Raw genomic sequence first — 27,796 nt, forward strand, 5'->3', positions numbered from 1 at the left:
TTTTATTATTATATTATTATTTTTTATTTTAGTTTTTGCAATGTATATACATACACGTACTGTATATATATATATATATAGAGAGAGAAAAAGTAGATAAATATAAAAACAAACAAAAACTTACATACATTAAATACAAGAATACATATCATAAAATAAAAAACAATTATTTAAATTATATATATATTTTTTTAATTTTCAAATGTATTTATTTATTTGTTTTAAATTATTTTATTTTTTAATATTTCTATATTATGTTTTACTTTATCATTTATTTAATTCTTTACTATTTTTATTTTTTACTTTATTTATTTATTATGTAATAAACATAAAGAAAAATAGATACAAAAATAATAATAAATAATAACACCTTAAAATTACTTAACTTTAAATACAAGAATAAATATCATAACATTAAAAAAACAATTTAAATTATTTAAAAATCACTTAAATTAAATTAAAATGTTTTTATTTTATTTGTTTTAAGTCATTGTTTTTTCATATTTCTATATTATATTATTTTATTAATTTAATTCTTTACTCTTTTATTTTATTTATAATGTTTTTATTTTTTTTAAAGATTTGTTGTTTTTGTTAATTTATTGTCAGATTGTTATTAATAAATGTGTGTTCAATGTGTGATCCATGAAGTTTTATCTGAATCTATAATAATAATAATTGATTAGTGGATTTATATTTTGTATTAATCATCTAAATCTGTAAAGTAACTAAAGCTGTCAATAATAAATGCGGAGGAGTAAAAAGTAAAATATTTACCTCTGAGATGTAGTGGAGTAGAAGTATAAAGTAGCATAAAAAGGAAATACTCAAGTAAAGTATAAGGACCTCAAAATTGTACGTAAGTGCAGTATTTGAGTAAATGTACTTAGTTACATTTGAGCACTTCTCACATGTGAATCATCACAGTCGTGTCAGTTGCACCTTGAAGTGAATCAGAGAGTTCATGTGATAACAGTGAAAGCTGTGGAGCAGATTAATGAGCTGCTGTCTGCACGACATCCGTCACCACCTTTGTTCCTCCTCACTGACTTCTCTTTTACTGAAAGGAGTATGAAGCTTAAACACTCACACTCAACGTTAGATTTCACCTGAGATGAAACCTCAAATGTGCTGTCATTTACACAGTGGTGGAGGAAGTATTCAGATATGTTACTTAAGTAAAAGTACGAATACATAAATGTAAAAATACCAGTAAAGCACAATGTGTGCATTCAAAATACAGAAAGTACAAAAAGTAAGTACAGAAGTAGACCTATTAGCTGTAAAATCTACTTTAAGTATCAAAGTGAAAGTACTCGCTCTGCAGTAAAAGGTCTCCTGATGTGACTGATATATTATTATTATATGTGACATTATTAGATAGTTAATAGTGATGCATCAATGTTAGAGCAGCATGTTACTGTTGTAGCTGCTCCAGGTGGAGATACTTTAACTACTAAATCTGAGGGGTCCGGAGATGATTAATGGGAGAGAAGAAGAAGAAATTAAGTTTTCTTTGGGGTTTTCTTTCATTTTTTTTAATCTTTTTGTGAAACATTGGATAATTTGACCTCTACAACAACTAAAAACAGTGAATAATATGAAACCACGTGAGAAATTTAGAGGGGAAACGTCTCATAAACATCTGAAACATGATAAGGAGCCACAAAAGCAAAAGGCTTGGAACCACTAATTGAATCTTTAACAATGCATTGTATTTTATAGGCGTCTTTTAATTTAAAATCTTAATCTGAAAAGTACCTGCAGCTGTCAATCAGAAATGGAGCAAACGTCAATGACACAAGAGCAGCAAACTCAACGGTCACTGTCTAGAAATGAAGCGCGTGCTTTTGATGACCTCTCAAAGTAAATCTGTAAATTCATTGATGAATAAAAATACTTTTTGTTCCACGAAACACAAACAAACCTGAATTATTTAAAAAATGATGACTGTTTCCTGAGCAGCTGGTGATCCATCTGTTCTCAGCCACTAAGACAAGATGTGCAGCTGTGATGCTGCATTTTGTGTCAGCGTTTACAGAAAGAAGTCCAACTGCAGAAACTTTGATTCCAGCATCTTGTTTTATGTAATGCAAAGATGTGACTTTATGCAAAGTTATATATAAAAGTAGGACAAAGATTATAAAAGAAATCTTCCTTAATGCGTTTCTGACAGCCAAATAACCAAGATGACGATGGCCAAATAACCAAGATGGCAATGGCCAAATAACCAAGATGACAATGGCCAAATAACCAAGATGACAATGGCCAAATAACCAAGATGACGATGGCCAAATAACCAAGATGACAATGGCCAAATAACCAAGATGGCGACGGCCAAAAACCAAGATCTTCTTAAATGTTTTCATTAAACTAAAACAACCTCAACAGTAAAAACATGATATTTTGGGGTCAGATCCTCAGAAACAAAGAGCTTCTTCTTACAGCAGCCAATTTGGAGCTTTAAACATACTGGAAGAAATCCATCACAGGAGCTCATTAAAGATGAGACGATGACCAGAAGGTCTGTCATGGTATTGACTTTCAACACATCAATGTCTTCTTCGTGGGCCTGAGATGCTCCTTTTAATAATATATACTTTAGAGCTGAAACTGTTAGTCAATAAATCGATTAGTCGAGCGACAGAAAATAAATCTTATTGAATCTACAGCTTTAAAATGTGAATAAAGCGCAGGTGGACCCTAACCACACCTCCAGAACCCGATCATTCAGAGCTTTAAATAACTACAGTAGGGGAGAGTGGGGTTGAAGATGAGCCACCCCTTGTTTCTAGGCAACCATTGACAAAATGTGCCATGTGATTTTACTGACCCTGTGATGGAGAGGTCCATATGACGAGTGGTAAACACGTTTAGGTTCATAAAACATTATTTTTGCCGTTCAAAGTGATTTTTTTTTATTTTCCAGAAGTCGTGATTCTTGTGTCTGAACAATTACAGACAAGTTTGAAAAAAATGTCACACGAATTTGTGCTTTAAGAAGTTATAATATGAGGCTGAACTGTTAGCAGGACGTTAGCTCTAAACTGCTGGATGATACCAGTTTGTTAAAATGGCGGGGGTGGGGTAATTTGAGCCGTTTATAATTATTTTATTGTACGGCTTTGTTGAATACTCGATTCTGATTGGTCAATCACGGCGATCTACAGTCTGTTATTTCTTGATAGCAAATCGTTGCTATGTATAACAGGCCGTTGCTATGTAAATGTATAACAGACCGTTGCTATGAGCGCAGTTCTGATGTCGGACTCTGGACACTCTCGCTGTACATTATCCCTTAAATGTAGTTTTAAAGCTAGAGTGTAGATACTGGCGTCATATGAAACTAAAAAAACTAAAGAATCCATCGGTACCAACCATGTACCATTTAACCATGTACCATTTAACCATGTACCATTTAACCATGTACCATTTAACCATGTACCAACCAAGGAGGTTAAATAACGCTCCAAACTTAACGCTATATATTGACGAGGAAAAACTGGCATGGCCATTTTCAAAGGGGTCCCTTGACCTCTGACCTCCAGATCAGTGAATGTAAATGGGTTCTATGGGTACCCACGAGTCTCCCCTTTACAGACATGCCCACTTTATGATAATCACATGCAGTTTGGGGCAAGTCATAGTCAAGTCAGCACACTGACACACTGACAGCTGTTGTTGCCTGTTGGGCTGCAGTTTGCCATGTTATGATTTGAGCATATTGTTTTATGCTAAATGCAGTACCTGTGAGGGTTTCTGGACAATATTCATCATTGTTTTGTGTTGTTAATTGATTTACAATAATAAATATATACATATATTTGCACAAAGCAGGATTAAATACTTGACAAATCTCCCTTTAAGGTACATCTTGGACAGATAGAAAATATGCAATTAATTTGCAATTGAATATTTTATTGACAGCTCTTGTCTTAATATAATTTTATAGTAACTGACATGTGATTCAACACAGTGCTGCTCACCTCCTCCTTCAGTTGGGAGTAGGGCTGGGTCATTGGTGGGGGGTAATGGGGAGACGGGGCTGCTGTAACTGGGCCTGGCATCAGCAGGGACAACTGATGTAGCATAAACAGCTTGATAAAAGTTTGCCTGCATCGATTTTCTGTGTAAATATTAATTATTTGACTACGGACTAAGCTAACACAGGTTCATTTCCACCACTCACAGACTAGTCTACACCTCACTGTGCTGCTAGCAGCAGGTACCATTCACGCCTGGTTTGGGGGCAGCAGGATCAAACCATTTTATGTAAATAGAGGGGGTGGAGGGCTTTCTGCATGTTTACTTTTTGTCAAAAACGAGAAAATAAAAATAAACAGTTAGCTTTTATTATTATATTGTTTATAACATATTCTATTAATAATGATAAGTTAATAATTTTTAATTGAAAGAATTACTTAACGTCCTCATATTTTTAAGGTCCCTGTCAGTCACAAGACCTTAGAATCGTCCTGGTAGATTAAACTACCCAGCAGTATATACAGTTATTGAAATGAGCTCCACCTTTATCAGCTGCAGCAAAAGTGATGAACACATTAATGCATCAATAATTATAAATCAGTGGTACTTTTACTTTAGTATATTTTGATGCTAATACCCTTTGTACTTTTACATCCAACAGTATTTTTACACTGTAGTATTACTCTGAATACTTCTTCCACCACTGCCATACAGTTTGCCCCTCTGACAGCACCTAACAAAAAGTTACTTAATATATAATGTATATAATGTGATAATAGCATTTAGATTTGCCAATTAAATTTTTTTTTGTGGTTTGGAGGAACAAATATTATTGTTAACCTAACAGACATTAAAACAACTAATTTTCTAGAATTTAAACAAATAACAAATCTTAATTTACAACCCAAAGCCGGACTGACTTTAACCAAGATGCACATAAAAGAAGAAATAAGACAATCACTTTTTTCTGGTCATTTTTATTCAAGTTTTAAACAATATTTTAGACCCTATGGTGAGGATAATAATGTTACAACCAGTTGTTTATGTGTAAAACACCACAGTGTATTTTTACAGGTTGGTAATGAACATCCGATAGAAAGAAAGAAAGACGATACAAAACAGAAACGGTTGTGAGGAGAAGAGGTTTCCCTCAGTGGACTGGAGGAGGGAGGCAGCTTTAGGTGAGGATGTCGTGGGCTTGTTGCTCCACCAGCACGGCCATGTCCTTAACGTCTCCGCACCAGATGTCCAGACGCTCCTTCATACCTTTAATCTGAAACAGTAAACAACAGGTGAGCGTCAAACACAGCAGGTACAGTCTCAACTTTCACTTCTGATCCCATTCAGTGATACTTATTTCTGCAGATCTTGTTCTTCCTCTTTATTGTCTTTATAAATATGTTGAATCAACTTTAGTTTTTTGTTTTATTTATTTTCCTCGGCTGCGATATCAACAGGATTCAGGTCCGGCTGATGAAAATCTGTTCCAGTACCAATATAATCTGTTGCTATGGCTATAATAAGGAAAGTGAGATTTAAGACTTTTTTTTAATGCAATTTTTGAAATTAAATTTAGGACCAATTTTATAATAACCGAGTGCAGAATTTGAAAAACTTTTTGTATAGACTACACAGAGCCTCGTATGCATTGCCTGATACCGGTTTCAGCCATGCTGGAAAATCTTGGTTAAATAGCCAATTTTTTAGTTGTATTTGCACTTCCACCGTCTGCTGGCTAGCCAGTGGATCCTCTGAGCATCCTGACCGGAAGCAAAATGTTAATGTTTTTGGTTCCGCTCTCCGGATCTGCGTGACGTTAACGCAAGATGCATTTGGTAAATATTTTTAAAAGAGATGTAACCAATTATTTTGAGATTTTTCAATGCAACGTCAGAAAAAAAGATAAATAAAATATTACTTCCCATGTCTTAGCATTTTTAATACTTTGGAAAAATGAATTTAAGACATTTTAATACCAATTAAGGCCTTATTTTTAGATTAATGAATTTAATGCCTTTTAAGACTTTTTAAAAAGATAATGAGTAGGATTTGGCGACATCTAGCGGTGTGGTAATGTGAGCTGGCGAGTGCAAACTTGTAACGGCGTTCTCCTCGCTCAAAGGCCATCCTTACCATAATAACACTACTTAAGGAGCAACGGAAGTCAAACAACAGTTTTACACTCTGCGGCTCACGGTACCGCAGTTTCGCAAGCGTGTCAGAGAACTAAGGTGGCCTTCAGGTAACGTAAAAACATGAAAGTCTCTCTCTAGAGGCAGTGTTTGGTTTGTCGGTTCTGGGCTACTGTAGAAACATGGAGGAGCAACAAGGTGGACTCTGTAGAGAGGACCCGTTCCCTATGTAGATATAAACGGCTCATTCTAATCTAACGAAAACACAACAATTCTTATTATCAGGTGATTAAACACTTAAGAAAAAATACTTATGAATATTATATTCCATTTCTGCCAAAAGATCCTCTGAAATGCTACACACTGTTCATTTAAAGATCCGCTGGAAACTCTGATATATATATATATACATATAAATAAAACAGAATGAGGTCTAACCTGCTGCAGGTCCAGCACTCTGGGCTGCACCCAGGTCATCTGCACCTTCTGGTCCACCTCATCAATGTTCCCTTTGATCAGACCCACAGACAGAGCCTTCATCACCAGCAGCTCCACCTGCAGGACACCGGCCACAGTTCATTAGTGACAAAACAACAGAGGATCTGCTCTGTGCAGACGTTACAACTGTCTGGTAATCAAAGTCGATCATGCTGATCAGTCAGACAGGTCTTATTGACATTTATTGATGAGGTGATGATTAAATGTTCTTGTCATCCGACTGACCTCATTGACGGGGATTTTGGCGCTCTGGCCGATCTCAGTGAAGGTGAGCTGTCTGTGGTTCGCAGGACGAGTGAAAGTCATCTGGAAGACAAAGGACACATTTCAAGTGATTTAATATTCCTGTTTTTTAACCTTCGTATGTGACAGACATGATGTCACCGTGAAGTGTGAGGAAACGTCAGACTCCTTTTGAACAAACTACAGATTTGGTTTGATGGTGTTAATTATCTGTGTTGCTCTTAAACTGTTTTAGAAAGCCGTTATTCCCCCGTCAGACAGGAAAGTGGCGCTACAAGAGTCATATAAGGTTCGTTATAAAACAGCTGCTGACATCTCGGTGACATTGAGACTGTGAAATTATTCCAATCCCTTAAATGCACCTCGAGGACGCTTCTGGAGGAGCATAGAGCGAGGAAATGTGTATATCCTAAGCGGAAATCTTTTATCAAGTGGTGTGACGTATAAATGCCGCAAATGTCAAAAATGTGTTTTCAATGCTGGTGTGACGCTGGCGTTTAGTTTCACCTCCATCACGCAGAGCAGCTGGATCTTCTGCATCAGTTTAGCTTCGTGTGCTGCGAGGTCCGGCTGGAAACAAGAGGGAAAAAAAGATCAGACCGTTGACAAATATCAGTGGTCATGTACAATCCTGTGACGGTGAAGGAACTTCCCCTGTGGTGATAATGGTTTGCTCAACAGCACAATATGCAATATTATTACACGGCTGTGTAATTAACTGATTGGTCATCACGGCGTTCTGCTGTCTTTAATTTCTGTATAACAGACCATTGCCATGTATAACAGACCGTTGCTATGTATAACAGACTGTTGCTATGGGCGCAGCTCTGATGTCGGACTCTGGCGGACCGTTTTTGTGTCAAATTATTGATTTCTTCAGTAAGTAGCCGTGTAATAAGCGGGATAATGTACAGCTAGCAGGTCAGGGGCCTGTCGGGGATTCTTTCACAACAATGATCGGCTCGCTGTACATTATTCCTGACTTATTGCCTTTTCAATTTATCCTGATTTTAGTGCTATATTAATAAGCTTCATTCTTAGGCTATTATTAGGTATATTGTTGTTTTTTAAATGACAGAGATGACAGATGAACACAAATGATCCCGGCGAGTGAAGCAGGCAAAAATTCACTTCGCTTTTAGTGTGAACGCAACATTAGTTGTTTTTTACTCATCTGCACCTTCAAACTGCATGTACAGATTTGAAAAAAAAGCAGCATGTACTTTGTGTGACCTCTGTGTCAAAAAATCCCCCCAAAAAAACAAACTGTCAGCAGTCAAAAAGGTTTTTATTCTAAAGCTAAACCGTCAAATATATGAATTAACACTGTAGACTTGACCTCTCTGGATAGCATCTTTTTGGTCCTCACATGCTGATCAGTTTAATCTTTAAATGTTGTTAATGTTGAGCTGTTATATAAATGATAATCACCTGTTGGCCCCAGGCCGACTTGAAGCCCTGGAATTTCTCCACATTGCCTCCATTGAAGGCGTATAGCGTATCAATGAGCCACTGTTTGTCTGTGTTCCTCAGGGACTCCAGCACCGGATGCATCAGCTGCAAAGACACAAAAGCAGATGTCAACAAGCGTCAGGTAAACCAGCACCGATTAACATGATGATGAGCACGGTGTTAAAACCCACCAGCTCTCCAAAGTTGTAAACTCCTTCTCCTAAGAGTCCAGCCAGTCCCAGCGTGAACGCCCTCTCCTGCTTCTCTGTCTCTGTGGAGGAAACAACAACAACAGCATTAAAGACCTGCTGTTCTCCATCAGGCTGAAATCAAGTCCAAGTGTTGGTCTCTGCTCACCTGGAAGGTCTTTAATGTCCACACATCCGAGGTAGCGCAGAGCGTCTTTGTAGTAGGAGGCGTGGTTCCCAATGATGCGATAATATTTGCTGGAGAGGTCATAAAACCGGCCGTGGACCGACGTCACCCCGGGTAAGTTATTCAACATTACCTCAACATCTTCGATGAGTGTCTGGAAGAGACAAAGAGGGAATCTCATTAAGAAAAGGAATCACACGTGTGAGAAGTGGACACACTTCTGTGGTTTTGTTTAACAGCTGTTAGCAGCTCGAAGTTGGAAATGCGTCATAACGTGTGCATGTGAATGAAGTGTGAGGCTCGTTTTGGAGAAAAGGGAGAGAGCTGAGAGTTCAGGAGCTTTTACCTTTGTGGCAGGAAGATCGTTGATCTCCAGCTTGAGTCTGCCGATAGACGTCTTGCAGAGAATGACGGCTTCGTCGCTGCTTTTCACCTGAACCAGAAAGAGTTAAAGAAAAAAACGTTAAAGTTTGATCAAAAATACTGTTTATAAACTTTAATAAATCCTCCTTCATGAAGGTTGTAATGTCCAGTTTGTGTTTGAACAGTTTTAGAGAGGTGTTGATCATTCTGGAGGATGTGGTGCTGTTGAATTGTTTTGCATTATGCAGAGAGATGTTTCTGTTATTTTGTATATCCTCATTAATATACAGTAAGTGGGAAGACACCTCTCAGTGTAACAAACGAACTGAAGCCTTCAAAAGTAATCCAGTTCTATAAAACAATTTAAATTAAAACTGAAAATCATATTCATAAAAAGGTACAATTTATTGTGGGACTGTTGTGGTAGACTGCATAAGCTTTGGTTAGGTGTACCTAATAAAGTGGCAACTGAGTGTACATTTCAGATCTGTGTTATAGGTCAACCTACCTTTTCCCTGGTCTTCTCGAGAAAAGTGATGGCATCTTTAGGATCTGGAAACAAAAACATGTTTTGTAAATACTAAAAAATATGAGAAAAGTGTATTGTATAATCAAGTTTATAGTATAGTGTGGTGCTCTCACCTTTCATCTGTCTGGCAACATACAGTATAATCTCCATGAGGGACAATGGGTTGATTCTGATGAGGGAGCAAAAATAAAATAGATTAGCATTGAAACAGGAAAACAAGCAGACAACACTGACCTGGCAGGTGTAACCAGAGATAGAGTATATCTCTGGGTTTAACGTCGTCAAAGAGTGTTTGAGGAACTTTTATCTCACCTGTGTTCGAAGTCACTGAGGAAGTTGTCATAGAGCTTTAAGAAAGAAAAAAAGGAGCCGTCAGATCACAGAAAACATCAAAATGTTCATCTCAATATTTGCACGTCTTAATGCAAATATTTGTACATATTTCTTACATTCTCATTTTTAATTTTAGTACTTACTTACATTTCTTTACATATATTGTGTTTATATTATATCATTATGCACATAATTTACACGTTACATACTACTTTATTTTCTATTTACATTTCTTTATGTTTATATAAGAGCAACTGTAACGCCCCAGTTTCCCCCCCGGGGATCAATAAAGTATTTCTGATTCTGATACAGTGGTCACAAATAGGATTTGTATTTTTACACTGTTATGATTGCTTTATGTGGAAGTAATTCAATATCAGTTTCAACACACTTGTATAGGGATAATCTTATGTTAGCATTTTACTGTTACTAACAAACAAGACAAAACAAACAGGTTTAATGGCAACAAATGCAAACAATAGTTATAATATCTATGTAGCATCTTCAGAGTTAAACTGTTTCTGATGCTCGATGTGATTTCTGTTCTGACTTGGAAACTTGGATTCAATATCTTTATAAATTCCCCTTAAAAAAATGACATAAAATCTATGAATATTACAGACAAGTCACCACATGCTACAAAACTTTGGCAAATATGTGCACACTCATATAAAGTTGTGTGTTACATCCGGTACATGTCCAGCATAACATGTGCGACTGTGGTGCAGTTACCTGTATGAGGCCATCTCCTGATTTGAAGCAGGGATCTTTAACGAAGTCTGACACTCTGAGAGTCAGCTGATGCCACAATCTGTCAATAAAAAAAAAACAGTGTTTGTGAACACTTTATGAAGATAAACAAATTATATCTTGATTACACACACATGTAATCTCCATTCATCTTGTGCTGATTGACAGTGATTATTTAAATGTATGTAAACAAACCTCCACAAATGTGAGATAATTGTGTTTTACGTGAGTCTTTTCTTTTCATGCCACGTTCTACTTCTACTCCATTACATTTATCTGAAGGCTTTAGTTACTTTACAAATGAACATGTGTTTATAAAAGCTTATCAAATATTATGTTTCATTATAAATTTAACTACCCAGCAGTTTACACAAGTGCAGCTGAATTGATTAATTTTTCATATTAAAACATTTCATGGGTCCAGCTTCACACATGTGAAGATTTGCTGATTTTTCTTTTAGTAATGTTAATAATGTTAATGTATTAGTAATAATGTTGAGGTTTGGACTAAACAAACATGGTGAAGGTGTCACTTTAATTTTTCCAAACCAAACAATCAATCGATTAATGGAGAAAATAATCTGCAGATGAATCCATAATGAATCCATAATAACTAGTTAATAGTTCAAAATGAGCTCCATCTCAACCAACTACAGCAGTAAAACCCTGATTTTGCATTAATTTATAAGTAATAATAATCTAATGATATAATATAAAATAAGAAAACAGTCACAGGGGACATTTTTACACTTTTTATAATATATATATAAATCATTTTCCTGATTGTACTCACATACTTTTACTTGTATTATTAGTATTTTTACAGTGTGTGTATTAGTATTTTTACTTAGAGGATCTGAATACTTCTTACACCACTATATATATATATATATTCTAAAGATGTTTATTAAATACTAAGACTGTTTCTGGACTGTTTGTCAAGCCAAGTACTGAATACAGCTAACTAATGATGGACATTTGTATTTTACAGCGCAAACAACTGTTAATGGTTGTGATTGTTCAGTTTAACCTTCATGGTGATGTGTTCTTACAGCTTATTATAGTTTATTATAACTTATCCGCAGTGCAGTGACTAAGGACTCATCTATAGCATCCGAGCTAGCAAACAAACATGTGATACACTTTCTCTTCCTCTGAACTACATTAATGTTCAACGCTTCGACTCATTAAATCATATTTACATTACTGCTTTAACTGTTTGATATATAAAAGTAACAGTCAAGTTTCCTCTCTGATCTTTAAAGAGGGAACTTAGCAGCTAGCATTAGCCAAACACGAGCTAACGCTAGCTAGCTAGCTGCATGACTCAGCTTCATTCACAATGCATGGAGGAGCTAACGGTAGCTAGCACCGCGTTAGCACCGTCAGCTAGCTGACTCTTACCTCTTGTTGTGTAAATCCTCCATCGTGTGCCACTCCGTCGCCATCTCCGGCGTGGAGCTGTTGCTCTGCTGCTGTTTGAGGAACCCGGAGACATCTTTCATTGTGACGTTAGAGTGTGTTTGTTCCTCTGATGAGTGTTGATGATGTTCAGCTGAAGACGAGGAGCTCCTCTGCCGTGTTGTGGCTCTGCTGCTGCTGCGGCTGCTTCTGTGGTGTTTAGTTGGTAAACCAGCTTAGAGGCGCATTACCGCCACCTACTGGACTACTGGAGGTGGAGCAGGAGAGTGGCAGGAAAAAAATAATAATAATATAAATAAATACATTTAAAAAAGGGTTCAGCCGACAAGTATTCATTGATTTGGCAACCTTTTCTTAGTCGTGTTGATTCCTTAGACTCAGATAACTTTGTGGCAGATTAAAGTTTGATGTGTGTGTGTATGAATAATATGTGCAGCTGTAGTCACAGGAACATCAGGCTGCTTGGAGATGGTCTTATAGCCTTTACCTTTAACATGAAGGTCTATAATGTTCTTTCTAATCTCCTGAGACAACTCTCTCCTTAGCTTTCTGTGGTCCATGTTCAGTGTGGTACACACCATGATACCAAACAGCACAGTGACTTCTTTTCACCCTTTAAATAGGCAGACTGACTGATTACAAGTTTGAAGACACCTGTGATGCTATTTACAGGACACATCTTAGTTTAATATGTCCCTATGGTCACATTATTTTACATCTTTTCTAGGGCTACCATCATTTTTGTCCAGGCCAGTTTCATTAGTTTGTTTTTTAAAATGATTCTGTTGAACCACAATTCAAAAACAACAGCTGAGTTTCATTAGTTAATTTTCAGTGAATTTTTATTTATTATTACTTTTGTCAGTTTCAAGTTATTTCAGTGACCATTTTGGGTTTTTCTTTCTTTAACGGAAGGGTACCAACAATGTTGCCTACGTGTGTATATATATATATATATATATATATATATGTGTGTATATATATAATTCAACTGTATATATATAGATAGATAAAGGATATATGTGTATATATTTGACCAGGAATATTTCAAACGAAACATTGGAAGGACCCCTGATTTTTCTTTGCGTTCAACTCTTCGGCTTAACTCCTGTGCTTGTTTCATGCATGTCAGTGCCCTAGATGATAGGGTGTGCTGTCCTAGACCTCTAACAATTTATCATGATTTATGTTTATTTATTTTATTTTATTTATTTATTTATCTATTTATTTATATTTATTTTTGTACACGTGTTTTTTTTCTGAGTGCCCTCTGGGTATTGTCATGGGTGGGGGTTGGTGGGATATCTATCAGTCCAAACATGTTTGTGCAATGGATTGTCAGAGTTGTATTAACAAAATTCAGAAATAAACTCTCTTAAAAAAGTTATTAATAATAATAATAATAACAATAATAATAATAATAATAATAATAATAATGAAATTCTCTCCATTATTCCTGTTGTCCTTAAAGGGACTGTTTGTAAGAATCAGAATTGCTTGTTAACAGCGACACATGTGGCCGTTAAGTCAACTAAAGTCAGCGTCGGGTTCGCGCTTGCTAGCACTACATAGACATGAACGAGCATCTCTCAACACAGTGAGGCGACACACGTCAGCTAAAAGCACAATATCACTCTATATTTCAGCTGCTTGGCAGTAATGTTAGCTGACCAGACCAAGGTCTCTCCATGAATCAATGCTGATCCTAGTGTTGGCTTTTCCTGCCTCAGCCTCCCGACCGCGGCCGGAGGGAACAGGGGAAACACCGGAGTTTTGGTCGGAGACGATAACGTTTCTCTCTGCAGAGCCCCGTCACTTCACAAGACACGGGAAACCTCTGTTGGTCTGGAGGAGCTGCAGCAGTTATTTCTGCACATTTCTGCACAAACGTCCACTAGATATTCTCAGAGCTAAACTAACTCTTCTGCAGTGTGGAGTGAGCAGCATGCACGTGAGAGGTGGAGAGAGAGAGAGAGAAGGAGCGCGGTGTGTGAGTGAAGGCAGGCAGAGGAGCAGCGGAGCAGAGTACAGCAGAGACTCCGGCCCTGGAGACCAAAGCTACGGTCTCCCCCGCGTCCTCCGACCGCGGCCAACACTGTTTAACAGACGGGCTTCACTAGATACAACCAAGAGGTTTTGGTGCTTCTGTGTAGTTTGTGTTGGAGTCTGAGTCTGAACAGCGTAGCCACACGCGAGCGCGCATGGGACACTGACCCGGGTGATTTATACGTGTAAAAAGTTACAAACAGTCCCTTTAACTAAATCAGTTTCTCTTAAAAACTGATTAATTTCACCGTAGTTGTATATTATCTGCTGTATTCCCCAATAGACCTGACAATGAAATGTCCTGATGTTTTGGCTTCCTTAGTGACTGTAAAAGCTGATTCCTCTGGATACTGTAATTCCTGCAGTGTATCAGTACATGTTCAACAGTTTCTGGTTGGTTACAATGTGTGCATTTCCCAGTTGGGAGCCTATTCTATATAATGAGTGGTTTAGACCTGTATGTCCTATATTCTCAGTTTCTTCCCTTCTTTTCCAGCCCACCTTTCTCCCTGCTCCAACATGTTTCTGTACTTTAAAGTCAAAACTGCTCCAACAAATGAAAATCTGCTCAAAGATTGTTGATCAACCCCTTGAGAAACTCTATGAATCAGCCTATCATAATAACATCTTAAGGCTGGCTAACAACATCGTCTCTAACCCCAATCATGTTTTGAACAGAGAATATCAACTGTTACCATCAAATCGGAGATACAGGGTTCCACGATTTAATAAGGTTAGACTGAAGCACTCTTTTTTGCATCAGTCAATCCTTAAACTAAATATGGAGCCTAATCCCAGATCAAATGTGCGTTAAAGGGCACTGAATATTGTCTCTGTGATTGTAATGTTTAAATGTTTGTATCCTTGTTTATTGTCTTTGTCCTTTCTGTGATGTTGCAAACGGAGCTGCTGTTATGCAAAACAAATTTCAGACCTGTCTGACAATAAAGTATAAAGTAAAGTAAAGTATAATGTACAGATGTCTTCCAGTTTCCTGATCATCCCAGTACTTCTGCCATACTGTTTGTGCATAATGTCTTGATGGATGGCTTAGCCTCAGCTTTACTTAATGGAACTTGTAATTCAATATTCTTAATTCTGAGTGTTTGTTTGGCCAGAATATGTACCTGCTCATTTCCCTCCACACCAACATGAGCAGGAACCCAGATGGGGTCTGCTCTGCTGCTGCTGGGCGCAAAGCATGATGGGAAAGGAAGTGGGCGTTTTCCCAAAGCTAGCTAATGTTAGCTTGGATGCTAGCTCCCGGTAGAATTCAGGCATTAGTCAAGAACAAGAACAAAAAGCAACTCTCTTCACCTCTGTGGATCAGTGGATCTGTGGATCAGTGGATCAGTGGATCAGTGGATCTGTGGATCTGTGGATCAGTGGATCTGTGGATCAGTGGATCAGTGGATCTGTGGATCAGTGGATCTGTGGATCAGTGGATCAGTGGATCAGTGGATCTGTGGATCTGTGGATCAGTGGATCTGTGGATCAGTGGATCTGTGGATCTGTGGATCAGTGGATCTGTGGATCAGTGGATCAGTGGATCTGTGGATCAGCAGGGACCAAAGTGATTCTTCACATTGACTTCAGACAGACTGGCCAGATCCCGTCATGTGTGTCACTTCCCTCCTTCTGCTGAGCAGTCTGAGCCTTGCCATTACAGCTCAAGCTCAAGCCTGCTCCAGACCTGTTGGAGGAGGCAACATGACATTGAACGACGACTTACCAACATACCCAGATGGGACAAAAGTCACGTTTGCCTGTAATGCTGGCTACGTGGCAGTAGGAGGGTCTGCGGCCATCACTTGCACTGCTGGCAGCTGGAGTACTCTGCGGATGAAATGCGATAGGAGTAACTGTGGCTCTGCTGGAGAAGTGGAATATGGGATTATCGATTACCCTGAAGGGACAGAGTTCGGCGATAGACTAAAGGTGACTTGCAAAACTGGTTACAGAATGGTTGGCAAAGATCGCCTCTTTTGTGGAGCCCAAGGGTGGCTGGGCAGGTTGCCTGAATGTGAAGTGGTGAGTTGTAATCCGCCACCTGCGCCAAAGAATGTCACTTTCAGGCCAAACAAAGAAACCTACACCTACGGAGAAGTTGTACAGTACACATGTCAAAACGATGTGACACTCTCTGGATCAAGTGAATCATCATGTTCAGTTAATGGGATGTTTGAGCCTGCTCCTCCAACATGTATCTATGTTGAATGTCCAGAGCCTAATATTACAGATGCATACTGGGTTGGGGGTTCTCGACCCCCTCATAAATACCAGGCTACGGTGACGTACATGTGCAATTCCGGGTTTACTATGATAGGACAGTCCACCCTGACATGTGGAATAGGCCGTCAGTGGTCACCTGAATTTCCAAAATGTCAAGGTGCAACTGGCCCGGATGTCCCACCTCGCAATGATGGAAACACCAAAGCTGTATGGTTGGGTGTTTGTTTGACAGTAAGCGGAACAGTCCTGTTGGTCCAGCATTGCTTAATGTAAAGATGAGCGGTTGAGAAGAGGACGTCACTGGAAGAGTCTTTGAATGTACTTGTGCCGTCCATGTGCACGTGGATGGCGCAGGCTTATGAAACCCCCAAAATGAGTTTCTGAATGCCAGTCTGAGATTCACACACCTCAGCCAATGGAGCTCAAACCTGTACCTAGACTCCTCTATTAGTTGACAATAATTTCAATCTTTGATAGACCACTCATAACCACGTTTTCCTATTCTGCATAACTCAATTCTGATGTTTGAGATGCCTTCCCTTTCCTTTACATCACAGCAGCATTTCTACGCTGTAATCATGAAGAAATTAGATTTCCTGTTTATCAGAGAGGCTTGAACTCCATGTTGATTTAACACTTTTGCACTACAGCTCAGAGCACAGCTCAGCCGGACCATTGTAGCTCCGTTACACCGTCGGCTTAAAACAAGCAAAATCAGTAAAGACAGTTTGCATGCTTGACCTTAAATACAGCTGTTAGGATTAAACACTTTTTGTTTAAACTTCAGAAACATTCAAAAAAATCGAAATTTAGTTTGATGCTTAAATGGTAACTTTGGTATTATTCGACCCTATTTCTCCATGTTTTTGTGTCTACGTAACTAACAGGGACAACACTTTTTGAAACTGGTCCAGTATTGAGGGAAAATGCTGCAGCGAACGGGCTGGAAAGGTGCTGGAGAGGACCCGACAGAGAAATGAAGCCTTTTTCTTACTTTTCGCTCGACCCGGTCTGTTTGTTATTGTGTGTCTCGCTCGGAGAAGTCTCGTTCTGAAACCTCGCATTGCATCCACATTGGCAAAATTCGCTAATTATTCAGCCATGATATTGAAAATCTTTTAGATAATACTAAGCTACGCTTTCTGTAGTCCAACACGACAAACTCTGACAACACCGGTGTTCCATGGCACTCCTCTCCAACTCTCACTCACGTTTCCACCGCTGTCTTCCAGCAACAAGTCACATGACACAGTAATAAACAGAAAGAGAGAGGTAAAGAAAAGGGTTTGATTTCTCTGTAGGGTCCTTTCCATAATGTTGTCAGACACTTATAATACCAATCTGATCCTCTCAGTGGCAAAATCCAGCACTTTTAGTGGACATAAACTGACGGTACCGGGTTGCCCCAAATGATTACATTACAGCCCATTTGGCAGCTGCAGTGGACTCCCTCAATACTGGACTGATTTCAAAAATTGTTGCCCTCAGTCATTTAGGCCCTATTTACTTCTATCAGAAATTACACCATTTGTGTAAGTGAAATGGAAATAGTTTATTCACCAGAAAAATCACTCGTGTAAAAGACAGGTTCCTAGCCAATAAACCGGTCCTCCGGGTTCAATCTGTCTAGGGATGACGATGGGATCTGTGAAACAGTCCCGAGCATAGTGCCTGAATATAAGGCACGTTCCATATGCCTTAATGCAAAAAGCCAAGTGTTTGAGCTTTTGTATCAGTTGTTGTGTGTTTTGTAATGGCAATTTTCATATCTGCAGTTTAACACTGTACCTTTAGACAATCTCAGGGCCTCACATGTTCAACTTTGTCACCATAGGACAGTGACCTGACATTTTAGTTCTCTGTAACTGCAAACAACAGATTGCTGAAATACTTGTTATGTCTTGTGATGCTCTGTTGTCTGCTGTGTGCTGACGCATTGATACACTTTCTATCCTTCTCTTCTTTTCTTCTTTGCACTTATCTTGGTGTTATGCTTTAAATGTATAAATACTGACTACTCTTTGTATTCGGGGCTCACTTGCCACAGTCCACAACAGGTGGCTGTGCTCGTGAGTCCATCTGCCGATGCTTTACTTATTAATGTATGCCTTTTTTATTAAATTCACTGAAAGACAAGTTGTTACCTTGGTTTGTGTCTTGTTTTAACAGAAACTGCCACCACAGTTTGTTAATTGTGGGCCTACCTTAGCTTAATGTTTATGCTAAATAATTAGCCATGTTTAATGTCATGTTTGGCACATCCCTCCTCCAGAGTGTCAGTTTCATATTTAACCCCCACACTACTCTGAAGAAGAAGTAAGGCTTTTATATTAGTTTGGCACGACTATTTGTAATCAATTGAGCCACAGCCACAGTATGTGTCCACGTTGTACTCTTAATGTGCATATAGCCTGTACAATATAACCCTTATGACTAAAGCTCGTATACAGGTGTGGCTATCCTTGAATAAACTACTGTATCATATAGAGTAGTAATCTGTAATCCTTTACTATCTATTTAATATGAGCAAGAGAACAAATACTCACTTTAAGGTCTGGAAAATGAAAGATGGTTTAAAGGGTGGTGCGGTGGTAAGTAGTGTTGCCTCACAGCAGCAGGGCTGTGGTGACTAGTGACCTGCCCTGGGACTAGTGACCTGTCCTGGGACTAGTGACCTGCCCTGGGACTAGTGACCTGCCCTGGGACTAGTGACCTGCCCTGGGACTAGTGACCTGTCCTGGGACTAGTGACCTGTCCTGGGACTAGTGACCTGCCCTGGGACTAGTGACCTGTCCTGGGACTAGTGACCTGTCCTGGGATTAGTGACCTGTCCTGGGACTAGTGACCTGTCCTGGGACTAGTGACCTGTCCTGGGACTAGTGACCTGTCCTGGGACTAGTGACCTGCCCTGGGACTAGTGACCTGCCCTGGGACTAGTGACCTGTCCTGGGATTAGTGACCTGTCCTGGGACTAGTGACCTGCCCTGGGACTAGTGACCTGCCCTGGGACTAGTGACCTGCCCTGGGACTAGTGACCTGTCCTGGGACTAGTGACCTGTCCCGGGACTAGTGACCTGTCCCGGGACTAGTGACCTGTCCCGGGACTAGTGACCTGTCCTGGACTAGTGACCTGTCCTGGACTAGTGACCTGTCCTGGACTAGTGACCTGTCTTGGGACTAGTGACCTGTCCCGGGACTAGTGACCTGCCCTGGGACTAGTGACCTGTCCTGGGACCAGTGACCTGTCCCGGGACCAGTGACCTGTCCCGGGACCAGTGACCTGTCCTGGGTCTACCTCATGATCAAGGGGACATCATTCCTCTCTTTGTTCTGTTGCAGGGACACCTTGTGGATTAGAACATGAACCCAAACATCCAGTGTGGTGGAATGTCACAAATCCATTTACTCAGTCCAGTAGGTAACTACAGCTGTAAGGTACTTGTACTGACCTCCCTGTATTTCCATGTAATGCTTCTTTATACTTACATTACTACAAGTTGATGGAGATATTGTACTTTTTATGGAACTATAAAAAAATAAAAATAAAAAAAAAAGCTTGGCTGCGCGCTGATGTTGAGTTTTACGGTAATGTCTTGACCGTTAACGTTACACTTCATGTTTAGTGTTTGTTTTTAAGGTAAAGTTGTTTCCTCGGCCGCTATAGACTTCATGTTTATTGAGGTTTTTAATGAATAAACGGCGAATAATTAAACAAAATAAGAGCTAGGCAGCTAACGAGCTAAAGTTAGCTGCTAACGAGCTAAAGTTAGCTGCTAACGAGCTAAAGTTAGCTGCTAACGAGCTAAAGTTAGCTGCTAACGAGCTAAAGTTAGCTGCTAACGAGCTAAAGTTAGCTGCTAACGAGCTAAAGTTAGCTGCTAACGAGCTAAAGTTAGCAGCTAACGAGCTAAAGTTAGCAGCTAACGAGCTAAAGTTAGCAGCTAACGAGCTAAAGTTAGCTGCTAACGAGCTAAAGTTAGCAGCTAACGAGCTAAAGTTAGCTGCTCGGCTACATGGTACATTACGGTACTCCCGTCGCGTCATAATGACGTCAAAGGACAATATTTACATTTAGCAGGCAGCCAGCTGTTAGTTACTGTTACTGTTAGCTGTTACTGTTAGCTGTTAGCTGTTCTATCTGACTTTTAGCTGTATTAATGTGTTAACAGGTCGTGTCCGCGTTCAGGACTCTGCTGCAGTCAGTAGGAGTCTCTAGTTTGTGTGTTATGGCTTCTTTACTGAGCTCCTCACTAGTCTCACCTGTCAGACTGAGTTGTTTGTTCCTGAGCAGCAGAACCAGCAGCTGGAGGCTCTCTGCTAAAGGTCAGCTAGTTAATACACACAACTTCATGATGAGATGAGGAGAAGTGGGTTTTATCATTGATAATTGTGTGTAATGCTTTTTTACAGGTCGTTTGGGTCAAAGGAGTTTGTGTCCAGGTGCAGCAGCAGCTCTGTGCAGGTATTTCACCTCCTCACCTGACAGCTGTTTAACTACATTTAACACATTCAAGGTACTTTTACTTTATGTAACTGTATACTTCTACTTCACTTCATCTCAGAGGGAAATATTGTACTTTTTACTCCACTACATTTGTATGAACAGCTTTAGTTACCTGTCCTGTGGAAACAAAAATGAACTTGAGTTATTTTCCTGATAAACTGAAGTGTTCCTTTATGTGTTGAGAAAATTCTTCTTAAGCTGAATATACTATTTAAAAAGCCTCTTGGAACAGCTGGAAAATACATTGTCACAAAGCCAAAAGCTGTTTTTATGAGCTCATGAAAAGTTATAATTATTTTCTCAAATAATTGATCAACCATTTGGTCAACAGAATGTCATCACAACTTCCTTGAGTCCACAGTGACGTCTTCAAATGTCTTGTTTTGTCTGATCAATAGTCCAAAACCCAAATTTATTACAGTATATGATAAGGGAACGCATCAAGTTGTCACATTTGAGAAGCTGGAACCATCAAATGTTTGGCAAAAATGCCAAACATTTGGAAAATGGTAGCATCCAAAGTGACCTCAAAAGTTTTGTTTTCAATCCAAAGATATTTGTTTTACAGTTGTAGAATGGTAAGGAAACCACAAATCATTCACATTTGAGAGTGGAGCCAGATCATTTTGGCATTTTTTCTAGGAAAAATCTAATTGATTATTAAAATGGTTACTTTTTTTATCAATTGACTAATAGTTCAATTGAGTACGGTGATTTTTGCACCTCTAATTGTGCAAAAAAAGTTTGTTTAATATTTGTAAAGTGAGTAAGTAAAGCACAAAACTTGATATAATTTTAGCCATTTGGTCTACAGAATGTCATCATGATTTCCTTGAGCCCATAGTGACGTCTTCAAATGTCTTGTTTTGTCTGACCAACAGTCCAAAACCCAAAGATATTCAATTTATTATTATATATGATAAGGAAAAGCATCAAATTGTCACATTTGGGAAGCTGGCACCATCAGATGTTGACCGGTGACCTCGTCAAATGTTTTGTTTTCAATCCAAATATATTTGTTTTATAACTGTAGAAGATTAAGGAAACCATAAAACATTCACATTTGAGAAGCTGGAACCAGATAGCGTTGGCATTTCTATCTTAAAAAAATGAATAAAATTGATTTATTAAAATTGTTGCAATTACTTTTCTATCAATAGACTAATTGTTCAATCGAACACAGAGATTTTTGCACCTCTAATAGTGCAAAAAAAAAGTGCATTTAACATTTTAAAGTGAGTAAGTAAAGAACAAGACTTGATATAACTTTAGTGGAGTACGGAAACAACGAGATACTGGATGTACTTCCCCCCCAAAAAAACTTTTAATAGGGAAACAAATGGAAGAAACTTCAGGAAGAGCAACAGAGGAGGGATCCCTCTTCCAGGACGGATGGATGTGAAATAGATTTATAGACAGAGAGAGACAGAGGGTCTTGTGGGACATAAACAACAGAGGGTTATTGAGAGGCAGTGGCTTAAAATTAATATTCTTGTTGGCAGGACTACTAGACTTAAATTATACACATCCTTCTGCTATATCTCATATTTATGTGCATCTCTGTGGAGAACAAACAGATTCTTCATCACAAACATCTTTGTTTTGCTTGTTCACAGACAAACAAAGTCTCCCCGGTGGAATGGGACTCGAGGGTTTTTCTCCCGTGGTGGTGGCGGTGCAGCCGAGGAGCAGCAGACCCTGGAGGACATCGCCAAGAACATCAGAGAGCAGCAGTACAAGAGGGTGGTGGTGATGGCCGGAGCTGGGATCAGCACGCCTAGTGGCATCCCAGATTTCAGGTAAAAAAAAGGTTTGATTTGTATTCTAGTGTTTCTGTGAACCTCCTGTAAATATCAGGTGTATTCAGCTGGTTATTCCCTCACAGGTCTCCAGGCAGCGGTCTCTATGACAACCTGCAGCAGTATGACCTGCCCTACGCCGAGGCCATATTCGAACTAGACTTTTTCCATCAAAACCCCGATCCCTTCTTCGCCCTGGCCAAAGAGCTGTATCCAGGGAACTATCAACCCAATCTGACCCATTACTTTGTTCGACTGCTTCACAAGAAGAATCAGCTCCTCAGGATGTACACGCAGAACATCGACGGGCTGGAAAGACGTAGGCGTTATATTCTCTTTGCTTCTAGAAATGACTGCACATCATTGAAACACATGTACTGACACTTTAAGCCATCATGCTTGTTTACTTGTTCACCAAGTGGCCGGGATTCCTCCTGAGATGTTGGTGGAGGCTCACGGTACATTCGCCACCGCCACCTGCACAGTCTGCCTGAGTAAATACAAGGGAGAGGAGCTACGAGTGAGTTACAACACCAAACACTAACTCTACACATCTACCAGAATATTTCAAATACAGTTTATCATGTCTGTTTTTAGCCACGGTGAACATTAAGCACATTCCCCAAAGTGAAAACTTGCATCTGTCTGTTTTATATTGTTGTGCATACTGGCACAAATTACAAATTATCCTCAAACCAGCAAATCATTTAATTCAAACCTCAAGCTTTATTTCAATTTGCTTCTGAAGCGTTAACATTAAACTTTCCTGTTAGTTTTCTGTAGCAGATGAAGGTTGTGGATGAAGACGAATGCAGTAACAAGTGTAGAGAATATACATTTCTGTTGATGTAGTTTAGTGACTCAGATGTGTGAACCACTGAAGAGTGATGTTTAACTATTCATGAATAATCCTGAGATATATTTTGTACCATAACTTTTGCCGGTAAGCAAGAGAACAAAATATGCAAGATTTTGTATTGAGTTTGGTTGTGATCCATCTTCTCATATATGTTCACATATGTATTGATTTTTGTCATATGGATTGAAATCCTATAGTCTCTCTCATCAATACTTTTGTTCACACACTCATTATGCTTAAACTGTGTTGGTATTTTGTTGTTAGTGGAAAGGAGGAGGAAAGTAAGAACATTTAATCAAGCAATCTTTTGATATACTTAGATTTTATTTTTATGTTGGTTAATTTGTTTTTGGTAACCTGCATTTGGAGGAGTTTTGTAGACACTGTCGATCACTTGTGCACTTATTGGTTTCTTCACAGTCCCACAAGTTTTTGATCTTATGTACAATAAGACGTTATGGTGTCTAGAGCTGCAACGATTAATTGATTAGTTGTCAACTATTAAATTAATCTGCAACTATTTTGATAATCGATTAATCAGTTTTAGTATTTTTTTAAGGAAAAAAAAAGTTTTAATTCTCTGATTCCAGCTTCTTAAATGTGACAAAACAAGACTTTTGAGGACGTCATCTTGGGCTTTGGAAACACTGATCAACATTTTTCGCCATTTTCTGACATTTTATAGAAAAAACCACTAATCAATTGATCAAGAAAATAATCAACAATGGAAAAAAAGCCTTTATGATGTCTTAGAGTAAGAAATGTATCACTTTATCTCTTTAGATGTCCTTTAACAATATTTCTACTTCCTTAAACGGGACTCACATGAAATAAAGTTATAATTATTTTATTCAATTCATGGCAATTTTTATTAGACGATAAACCTTGTCAGTCATTTATAAACATACAAACATCAGGTGTCTACAACTTGACGAATCTGAGTATTTTCTTGTTTTCCTTCATTGTATAAAGTTGTACCATTGAGTACTGTTTGAATTTGTGATTAACAGCTTGATCAAATGTAAGATATTAATTTAGACTCTGGTGATTTTAGATGGCAATATATTTTTTATTAATATTAATTTTCCATCTTGTTTCCATGTCTCATCAGTCAGATGTGATGCGAGGGACGGTCCCGAAGTGTCCCACCTGTAAAGGCGTGGTAAAACCTGACATCGTGTTCTTCGGGGAGCAGCTTCCACTTCACTTCTCTAAATACCTCACAGACTTCCCGCTGGCCGACCTGCTGATCGTCATGGGAACTTCACTGGAGGTGAGCGCCACCGGCTTCAAACAACATCATGTCTCTGTGATCTGACGTTTTTCCAGCTGAACCAACATGCTAGGATGAGAGATAACATGAGGATGGACGGGTTAAAACTGGAGAACGAACACGGACTAGTAGTTTACAGTGAAGATGCAGGAAACATGGGGAGAGATGTCTTAACCACCATGAAGCCCTGAAATTTAGGATTTTTAAAAATCAATAAACTCCAGTAGCCCGAGGATCAAACAGTCTGGTTTTGCAAAAGAAGTAAAAAAAATACAACACAGAATAAGTGTGCTGCCGTTCATGCCACTTTAAAAAGAGGCACAGGGTGTGATGTTAAATGTTCTGTTGCTAACAGCTGCAGCATAAGCACTACAAATATTCTCCTTTTTCTGCAGGAAAATGTATGAGGGTTTGGATATGAAAATAGAAACAAAATACTTGTTATTCTTGATAGTTTGATAGTATTTTGAATTCTACCTAAAACCACTGAAGTTGTTCGTTAGTGATGGACTCAAGACGTGCACTACACAACCATAAAGTACCAGTCTGTTTCCTGTCTGCATCTCCACTGTTAACTCTCTAATAAAAGCAAAATACCCCCAAAGACATCTTTAAAAAAGGCAAGTTTATTTGTACATTACAACAATAATTCAACATGATTTAAAAGCTGCTGTTTGGCTCTTTGCTCTGCAGGTGGAGCCCTTCGCCAGTCTGGCTGGAGCTGTGCACAGCTCTGTTCCCCGTCTGCTCATCAACAGGGACTTGGTGGGTCCGTTCGCCTGGCGGCGCCGGCCTCAGGACGTGGTGCAGCTGGGTGACGTGGTCAACGGAGTGCAAGCCCTGGTCGATGCCCTCGGCTGGACTCAGGAGCTGGACGCTCTGATGGCGGCTGGTGCTGAGAAAGTGAGTGTTTGTGTGTTTTGGTTACAAGCTCACGTGTACATTATAACTCTTCTACATCAGAGTTCCCACGGAAAAAATCATGTTCCTCTGGTGTCCTCCGGTGCTCCTAACGGCACTTGCAAGATTTCACAGACCGGAGGAAAACAAGCAGTCAGAGCTGATCTGAGGTCTGCTGTCCAGCTGCCGTCTATGAGAGCCGGCTGTCAATCACTCACGAACTCCGACCAAATGGTCAAACTAGGCAGCGCTGATCAAATATGAATCAATATTCTGTTACGTTAATGCCTATTTCTCTCCTCAGATGTTCTCAGAATCATCTTGTAGTGCACGGTTTAGCTGTAAAATTAGAAAGTTTGTGACGCAGCCACCATTGTGAAATCTGTTGAAGGAACGCCAAGTTCTGGTCACATGACCGGAGCACAGCCAATAGGAACGCTCCCTCTCTCTGAAATGACCTGTGATTGGTCAAAGTCTCCCGTCACGGGCTAGATGTTCTAAAGCCTGAAAACAGAGCCATGAGGAGGAGCAGAAGTCTAGTTATCTCTCAGAACACTTGAATTACAATATGCTGAAAGGTTATTATGGGATTTTTGCCCAATGATGCCAAAAATATATACTGCCTACTGCAGCTTTAAGTTCAGTGATTTCATGTGAAGTTATTTCCACAAACAGAAGCAGGAGCCACCCTGATACTGATACTGATGTTACTGTGTGTACTTCTATCTGCAGGCTGCAACAAAGACAGAAGAGTGACGATTTCACCACATCAAGCTGGACGTTTGACTTTATTCACTCACTGTAACAAAAACACCAACACTGCAAGACTAAATCCAGACTTTGTGTGTTTTTACTGGGGTTCACGTGGTTATACTTGGATCTTTGGTTGTATCAATGGAAACTCGCAGACTGGCAAATAAGGAGCTGCTACAAAGGAAATGTTTCTCAGTCAAATATCACTAGAACGCAGGTAAGTGACACGCAGGGATAATGTGGCGGAGAAATCAAATCGGGTGCAGGTATATATGTACACAATACATATATGTGCAGCGGATTGACCATGTTGACCTAATAATATGAAAGATGTGCAATATTATATTTTATTTATTAGCCTCTAACTTCTTGAAATGTGTCAAAATGCTGCGTATGAAATGTTCGTATGAAGTCATTTAATCTCACTGAAATCACTGAAAATTGCTGCTTTAGTGGAATTAAAAGTCAAAACTTAATATAAATATTTAAGGTAAGGGAAATACAGGAATATAAGATGTTATTTTAGCTTTTTAAGTTTTTCAAGACCGACTCATATGCGGGAAAAATGAGAGGAGAGCAGTTGATCATTGTTTTGTCATTACTTTTAGCTTGAAGTTCATCAAAACAATCTCAAGTTTCATGCTGAATGTCAGGGGACATTGCACATATACTGTATAACTCTTTAAAAACGGGTCACAAATATTTAGTTTCATGTTTTAAAAAAGTTCTCAGTAATTTTCTAAAACATCTGCTCACTGTATTTTCTATCGAGAGGAAATAGTGCATTTGTTGGGGACTATTTTCAGCGGCGGATTAATCCACATGTGGTGCTCTATAGTGAGTATTAGTGGCAGCAGGACGGTGTTTGTGGGATTGAGTCAGAATAAACTACAGTGTGTGTCGATGGTGATGAAGTAACGTGGGTTTTTAAATGGAGCTCTATGGCGCAGAGGAAGAAGAGATATATCAGGCTCTCTGTACTGTGTGAAAAATCTTATTTAAATATTTTTTTGCCATTGCTACAGTGGCGATGCCGACAGGAAACATTGGGAGAGAGAGAGAGAGGGGTATGACATGCAATAAAGACTATATATATATATATATTTGTGACATTGTCAAATGTGACATTTTTTTTCATAACAGTGTGAAACACAAACCAAATGGAATCTGATCCTTTCAATTCTGATTTGGGCCACTTTCATATGTTGCACTAAATCAGATATAGGTCTGATTTGTTTGCGTTATGAACTCAGTCTGAACAGTCATATGACTTTATATATCAGGCTGTGATCACGGTCTGAAATTAACTTTTTTTTTCCCTCACCTGCCACTTTGGCAGGTCAATGAAC

The 27,796-nt window shown here is 39.0% G+C and overlaps 3 protein-coding genes across 7 annotated transcripts; 2 read left to right on the forward strand and 1 right to left on the reverse strand.

Annotated features, from left to right (window-relative positions):
- Positions 1-5,063: 5,063 nt before the first annotated feature.
- On the reverse strand, positions 5,064-17,518 carry psmd13 (proteasome 26S subunit, non-ATPase 13). Its single transcript, XM_074658519.1, has 14 exons — positions 17,354-17,518; positions 12,064-12,328; positions 10,642-10,720; positions 9,889-9,923; positions 9,690-9,745; positions 9,556-9,599; positions 9,031-9,117; positions 8,667-8,838; positions 8,501-8,580; positions 8,289-8,414; positions 7,365-7,427; positions 6,840-6,920; positions 6,555-6,671; positions 5,064-5,257 (listed from the first exon to the last, which is right to left on the reverse strand). Exons 2-14 carry the CDS (start codon positions 12,162-12,164, stop codon positions 5,162-5,164), a joined length of 1,137 nt encoding a protein of 378 aa, XP_074514620.1. The 5' UTR covers positions 12,165-12,328; positions 17,354-17,518; the 3' UTR covers positions 5,064-5,161.
- Positions 15,636-16,778, forward strand: LOC141782327 (membrane cofactor protein-like). Its single transcript, XM_074658535.1, has one exon. The coding sequence runs from the start codon at positions 15,745-15,747 to the stop codon at positions 16,630-16,632; it is 888 nt and encodes a 295-aa protein (XP_074514636.1). The 5' UTR covers positions 15,636-15,744; the 3' UTR covers positions 16,633-16,778.
- Positions 17,519-19,749: 2,231 nt separating the features above from the next.
- Positions 19,750-27,548, forward strand: sirt3 (sirtuin 3). 5 transcript variants are annotated; one of them, XM_074658588.1, is made up of 8 exons: positions 19,750-19,773; positions 20,770-20,821; positions 22,480-22,662; positions 22,749-22,981; positions 23,082-23,182; positions 24,633-24,794; positions 25,488-25,697; positions 26,427-27,548. In XM_074658588.1, exons 3-8 carry the CDS (start codon positions 22,616-22,618, stop codon positions 26,448-26,450), a joined length of 777 nt encoding a protein of 258 aa, XP_074514689.1. In that variant the 5' UTR covers positions 19,750-19,773; positions 20,770-20,821; positions 22,480-22,615; the 3' UTR covers positions 26,451-27,548. The 5 variants fall into 5 exon arrangements, with proteins under 5 accessions (XP_074514689.1, XP_074514681.1, XP_074514663.1 ...); XM_074658580.1 differs by having other exon boundaries at positions 19,758-19,794; XM_074658562.1 differs by having other exon boundaries at positions 19,758-19,777.
- Positions 27,549-27,796: the final 248 nt, after the last annotated feature.

The sequence above is a fragment of the Sebastes fasciatus genome, chromosome 2, assembly GCF_043250625.1.
Source record: "Sebastes fasciatus isolate fSebFas1 chromosome 2, fSebFas1.pri, whole genome shotgun sequence".
In the NCBI taxonomy this organism is placed as follows: domain Eukaryota; kingdom Metazoa; phylum Chordata; class Actinopteri; order Perciformes; family Sebastidae; genus Sebastes; species Sebastes fasciatus.

Coding starts and splice junctions, on each gene's coding strand:
- psmd13 (XM_074658519.1), bottom strand. CDS start 12,164: ATGAAAGATGTCTCCGGGTTCCTCAAACAGCAGCAGAGCAACAGCTCC. Junction 10,721..12,063: donor GAGGATTTACACAACAAGAG/GTAAGAGTCAGC, acceptor TTTTATTGACAG/ATTGTGGCATCAGCTGACTC. Junction 9,600..9,689: donor TGTTGCCAGACAGATGAAAG/GTGAGAGCACCA, acceptor TTTTGTTTCCAG/ATCCTAAAGATGCCATCACT.
- LOC141782327 (XM_074658535.1), top strand. CDS start 15,745: ATGTGTGTCACTTCCCTCCTTCTGCTGAGCAGTCTGAGCCTTGCCATT.
- sirt3 (XM_074658551.1), top strand. CDS start 20,586: ATGGCTTCTTTACTGAGCTCCTCACTAGTCTCACCTGTCAGACTGAGT. Junction 20,683..20,769: donor CTGGAGGCTCTCTGCTAAAG/GTCAGCTAGTTA, acceptor GCTTTTTTACAG/GTCGTTTGGGTCAAAGGAGT. Junction 22,982..23,081: donor CATCGACGGGCTGGAAAGAC/GTAGGCGTTATA, acceptor TTGTTCACCAAG/TGGCCGGGATTCCTCCTGAG.